The sequence below is a fragment of the Hevea brasiliensis genome, chromosome 6, assembly GCF_030052815.1.
Source record: "Hevea brasiliensis isolate MT/VB/25A 57/8 chromosome 6, ASM3005281v1, whole genome shotgun sequence".
In the NCBI taxonomy this organism is placed as follows: Eukaryota; Viridiplantae; Streptophyta; class Magnoliopsida; order Malpighiales; family Euphorbiaceae; genus Hevea; species Hevea brasiliensis.
Genome location: NC_079498.1, coordinates 96,514,947 through 96,521,090, shown reverse-complemented (window position 1 = coordinate 96,521,090; position 6,144 = coordinate 96,514,947). Strand labels below are relative to the sequence as shown.

Here is a 6,144-nt window from a genome sequence, read left to right as displayed (position 1 = left end):
GATTTGTAAATAATTTATTTTTTACATTTTTCTAATAATTAATTTAATGTTATGATTTTGAAATCCTATCAATCAATATATTTTGTCAATTTCATCATGATGGACACAACTCTTAATTACAAGATGCCCCAACAATAGCAACTTGTGAATCTCCTTCAGAAACCTCTACAGCATCACATGCAAAGCATGGACTTCTAATACTTTAGGATTAAGACCACATTTTCACCCAAAAGCTTTATTATTTTAAGTCTTCCATGATAAATAGGAAAAACTCATTAATTGTTAAAAGTCCATTTGATGAAAAGAACTTTTTTAAATATATTAGATAGATAATATTTAAAAAATGATTTAAAATTAAATTTGATAAATTTTACCTATAAAAACACTAAAATAACTAAATAATTATTTTTAAATTTTTACTACGTTTAAAATGATACTTGTTCCTTGAAAAACATTTTTAACCTTTGAAACCTCAAAGCCAAACAGCCACAAAGCTAAACTGAGAATTCTATTGATCATTACCTAAAAAATACAAACAACATTAGGTTACAGGAATATTAATCAAATATGGATAGTCAATTGCTGATTAATATTTCAGAAATAAAATGAAAATTTCTTTGCTTTACTTTCTATTCATCACTTAATTCTCTCTAATACATCAATAGTCTTGAACTGACTGCAGATAAGTTTCTATTGTGCTGTCTTGGGCGATTTTCAACTGAAACCTTTTCATTTGTTTCCCAAATGGAAATGCTGCAACTCTAGAAAATTATGCTCATATAATCAAAACAGTTTTCACTGTACTTTTCTTTGACTTACAGAAAGACCGAAGATGAGCCTCGTCAACTGTGCCAAAACCAGATAGTTTGATGCCAAATGCCATTAGCCTGCGGATGTCCCGTGGAATAGGGGATTGCCAAAGACCATCCCACCAAGCTGGAGGGAGAAGGGGTGTGAAAGCACATTGATTGGGCTGGTTCCTACAACTCAAAGGACCAGCAAATCTATTCCAAACATGTCCCCACCCAACCTGCAACTTTAAACCACCTGTTAACAAATTACTTTGGAAGCTGCTCAAGAATGAAAAACTTGAACCAGTAGAGTTTTCCCCTGCCAAAAGAAAAAGAAAATGCATTAGCTGCTACTGAAGCATTCCATAAAACAAATTCGCATATAAAACTGGAAGATAAGCAAGAAAATATCAATTATTTAGTGCATGTTATTTTATTTTGAATCGAACTGAAGTTTTCAAACAATGTTTTATGTTTACCACAATTTAACTATTAATTTAAAATCTGAATAGCAAATAATAGGAGAAATCAATGAAATACCTAGGTGGTTTGCTGCCGCCAATGCTGCAATTAATTGTGCATAGGTAGTCCCAACACGTCTCTGAGCACCAGAGACAACAGTATGTTTTGCACGTGATGCAAGAAAGAAGTCCACAAATGCAACCCATCTGGGTGCAGGGCCCCAATCCTTCACTCTAAAATCTAAACTGTGCGATAGGTTAACACTTTGAGAGATGTTTCCTTGGAAATGTTTATAATCAAAATAAAGAACCTGGAAAAAGCAAGTCATTCATAATTCAGAATGAGCAATCCCATGATCTTGGATCTGAAATCAACTCAAACTTAATTTTGAATCTAGAATAAAATTAACTCAATCAACATAAGTGGAGAATGTTATTGCATTGCCAATTAATATTACATTAAAATTTTAGTTAAAGAGAAAAGCATTAAGGTTTTGGTTGAACATGAACAATAATTTTCATTGCATGGGCAAATCATTGCTACTAACAGCATCATTTTGTACATCAAGTAAATTACCTCTGCAAATCCATTTATGTTTGGAAGAATACTTCTTATAAAAGATGGAGTATCTGATACTAAAACCACCCTAGGCCTTGATGTTTGGCGTAGATTACGCAAGGCTTTTTTGATGCAGTTCAATGCTGCCTGTGTGGCTCTCACTGACCTGAAATATAAGATGAAACTTTTTTTTTTTTTAAATGCCCATGAAAAGGTTAACATCTTCTTTCCATCTTTGCTTTTATCCCACAACACATCAAGCATATTTAACTCTTCTAAAGGATTTAGGGCCCTAACAAAGCATAAAGAATGGGAAAAGGAAAAAATAACAATGATCAAACTTGATGGATGAATCGGTGCAATTACCAGTGATCACTAGACCCAAATTATACAGAAAGGCTCAAATGCTTTTTGAGCCCCCAAAAAAATAGAGAAAAGATGCAAAAATTAACTATTATCTTCTTGATACTTGTATGGAACTTGCTAACAATATAATAACAATACCTGTTCATAAGCATCCGCATGTGCAATGATACATCAGGATCTGCCCCACCACCAAGAACCCTGTTGACTGCTTCCACAACATCTTCTGAAGGGGATACGAGAACTTTCATCAACTCCCCAAAAACATTAGGCCGAGATTGAAAATCTTCTGGCTTTCCAAATAAATCAGAAGCTGCATCTCTCATTTCACGGTATACGTTCTTCAAGAAAAATTGACAGGCCACAGCATCTGTTGTATTTTGAAACCTGCAGTTCTATAGTCATTAGTCAAACATAAGTGATGATGACAAGAATAACTCATATAAAAAATGTTCTCACTTTACCATATGATTGGTTGCTTCCACTTTCTCCAATTGCTGCAGAGGACATATGTTTTAGCTGGCTTCTCAAAGTCATCAATCCTCATTACCAGATGCCTTCCATAGTTCTTTACACAACCATTTTTTCGCCACAGGTGTTTGACTTTCTTCAATGTGAAAGAATGATTGCTATAAGAAATATAATTGCCAAAAGGATATTTGCCCCTGACAAGTAGAAGTGAAGCAATAATCAGTACTAATAAAAAAACCAGACATCTCCAAATTTTATAACTATTACATGCTCTGTTGTGCCATGGAGACCACCAATTTTGGAGGACATATCAAATATGTCTTCTTCCTACAATGTCAATGATGCATTCAAGAAAAACAAGATTTAGGGATTTTTTTATTTCATTTTTAATTATGAAATTCAGATTTTGCTTATACATTTCTATATAGTAAGTTCAAGTTTAGGTACTATTTAAGAATTTTAATAATCAATTTTGTTTGACCATACTAATACTATATATAGTATTTTTTTTTTAGAATTTTCCTAGTTTGGGATTCCCAATCCTAGTAAGTGTAGTATTAGTTCTCTATAATCACCCAAGTATTTCTTAGTTTTTTATAATGATATTTTTGAGTATTTGAGTATTTCTTCCCCTCTGCTGCTACAGTACCTGGGTAATGTTCACAGCACCAAGAATCTCCTATTTCTTTTTCTTTTTTCACTGTAACAAGCTCTGTTTCAATTTCCTAAATCATTCAAATTAATGTTTAATTGAGACATTGTCATGGTACACTATCCATGTGGTGTTACTGTTGGGCGCCATTTCTGAACTCCACAATACATCTTGGGCTTATCTAAGGGGCAATAGTGACAGAGAGTATGAAATGATGCTAGCAAGCAGATAATGCAAAATCCTAGTATTTGCTGAAAGTTATAATTATAATTCAAATGAAAAACAGAAAGGCTTGAGAAAGAACCAATATGCCTGGTCTGCCCAATTATCAGGGACCGGTTCAACATTATACTTAATGCCGCAGCATTTAAGATCTTGTACATTTCATTGCCAAAACCTGCCTCTGATGCCTTCCCAAAGACAAAGCCATGTTTGCAGAACTGCTCTGGAGGAAGATTTTGAATTCTTGAAGCACCTAAAACAGAACAAAAAATATGTCAGTCCCAATTCTCATAAGGTTTACCATAGGGAATAACCTTTCCATGAACCACAAAAACATGATAGACAAAGGTTTTATAATCAATGCACCAAGGTGCAAATGACAACTCTTCACGTAGTAAGTGCGAACCAAGATCTCAATGATGCAATTTTATCCTCAACAATGAAAAACAATTTCCAAAATAAGGCTAAAACAAAGCATTTCATACTCAATTGGACAATATATGAAATTTACTTCGTCACTTTTCCTCAATTTCTGTTAATAAAAAATTAATAACAACGTCATTTTGAGTCTCCTTCTCCCCTTTTTCTCTCGCCAAGTCTTGCATTTTCTCGGTAACCAAACAAAACGTAATTCAAATAAAAAAATTTAAAAAAAAAGTACCGTTCACAGCGAAGTGCTCCTGGATGATTCTTCTCACTCGTAGACTCTCCTTCCAGACGGCTCCCTTGAAACTCTCGCCCATTTCTTCAACCGTAGCGCACGATTTTAAACCTCCACTTCTCTGTTTATAAACATCCTTTACTTCAGAAATGGTGCCATTTCGTAAGGCAAAGCTTGAATTTAGACCTCCTCTCACTCCACCTCTATCATCTCCTTCTACCTCGAGACTCGAAAGAAAAACGGCGCCGTGAGAGGGTGGATCAACAGATCTCAGTATAAGCATGAGTAAGCCAAAGCCGGTGAAAACGGCAACCGCGACGGGGAATGACTGTATGGACACTCTCCTCCTCCTCCTGGATCCATGGTAATATCTCATTATTCTCTTCTTTTCCTGGGTCTCTGTAACTGGCGTTTATAAGAGACGTCTGTCTGGTGTAGAGACTAGAGCAGTGGAGTTTCTTGTCGGTGGAATTTCTTTGTCTCTTTTCTTGGCATGGAGAAAGTGGCAAGTTGGGCTTGGATGGCTGAGCCTTCGTCAAGCTGAGCTTCAGTTAAAGAAAAGACTCAGAGCTGGAAGCTCGGCTTGTTGAGCTTCCCCCTTTGACTCGTCATATTTAGGACTTGTTTAGATTAAGCTGTTTTATATTAAGTGTTTAGTAAAATTATATTTAATTATTACTGTTAATATATAAAATAACTAATAAAGGTATATATTATATAATTTATTTTATTATTTAAATAAATATAAAATTATAAATTTATTACATTATATTATTTATTTTATTATTAAATTAAATATATAATTATTAAATTAATATATTATATTATTTAAATAAATATATAATTATTAATCTTTTATATTATATCATTTATTTTATTATTGAACTAAGAAAATAATTATTTTTCTAAGATAATTAAATAATTTTAAAAATATAGATAAGATAATAAAATAATTATTATTGTTACTAGAAAAATTTATAATTAATTTTAAGTTTTTGGATATAAATAAATATTTTATATTTTATGTTATTAATGAAAAATATTTTAACAAAGTTGAAATATATTAATTAAAATATTAAAATTATAAATAAAAAAATAAAAATATTAATAATATTAATTTTCAAGTTAAATAAAAAAGGATAACATGGTCAAAATAAAAAATAAAACCATATCAGCTATCAGCTGATAAGAAACAGCTCTAAGGGCCTGTTTGGATTAACTGTTGAATACAACTTATAGCTGTTAGCTGATAACTGATAGCTAATGATAGCTGTTTTATATTAATTGTTTGGTAAAATTATATTTAGCTGTTGCTGTTAATATGTGAAATGACTAATAAGGGTATATATTATATAATTTATTTTATTATTTAAATAAATATAAAATTATAAATTTATTACATTATATTATTTATTTTATTATTAAATTAAATATATAATTATTAAATTAATATATTATATTATTTAAATAAATATATAATTATTAATCTTTTATATTATATCATTTATTTTATTATTGAACTAAGAAAATAATTATTTTTTTAAGATAATTAAATAATTTTAAAAATATAGATAAGATAATAAAATAATTATTATTGTTAATAGAAAATTTTATAATTAATGTTAAGTTTTTGGATATAAATAAATATTTTATATTTTATGTTATTAATAAAAAATATTTTAACAAAGTTGAAATACATTAATTAAAATATTAAAATTATAAATAAAAAAATAAAAATATTAATAATATTAATTTTCAAGTTAAATAAAAAAGGATAATATGGTCAAAATAAAAAATAAAACCAGATCAGCTATCGGCTGATGAGAAACAGCTCTAAAAATAGAGCTAATACAAACCGCAGCTGATGGATATCATATCGATTCTTCGCCATCAGCTCTACTTTTTTAAGCTTATCAAACACCACAATTTACCTGTTTGGGTGTCTATCGACTATCAGCCGAATC

General features: G+C 30.7%; 1 protein-coding gene across 1 annotated transcript; it reads right to left on the bottom strand.

Annotated features, from left to right (window-relative positions):
• Window positions 1–491: 491 nt before the first annotated feature.
• Window positions 492–4,767, bottom strand: LOC131180843 (uncharacterized). Its single transcript, XM_058148668.1, has 7 exons — window positions 4,181–4,767; window positions 3,610–3,772; window positions 2,639–2,839; window positions 2,316–2,561; window positions 1,830–1,977; window positions 1,332–1,563; window positions 492–1,110 (listed from the first exon to the last, which is right to left on the bottom strand). The coding sequence occupies exons 1-7, from the start codon at window positions 4,554–4,556 to the stop codon at window positions 776–778; spliced, it is 1,701 nt and encodes a 566-aa protein (XP_058004651.1). The 5' UTR covers window positions 4,557–4,767; the 3' UTR covers window positions 492–775.
• Window positions 4,768–6,144: the final 1,377 nt, after the last annotated feature.

Coding starts and splice junctions, on each gene's coding strand:
- LOC131180843 (XM_058148668.1), bottom strand. CDS start 4,556: ATGAGATATTACCATGGATCCAGGAGGAGGAGGAGAGTGTCCATACAG. Junction 2,840..3,609: donor CTGATAATTGGGCAGACCAG/GCATATTGGTTC, acceptor TCTACTTGTCAG/GGGCAAATATCCTTTTGGCA. Junction 1,564..1,829: donor ACATAAATGGATTTGCAGAG/GTAATTTACTTG, acceptor TGCTTTTTCCAG/GTTCTTTATTTTGATTATAA.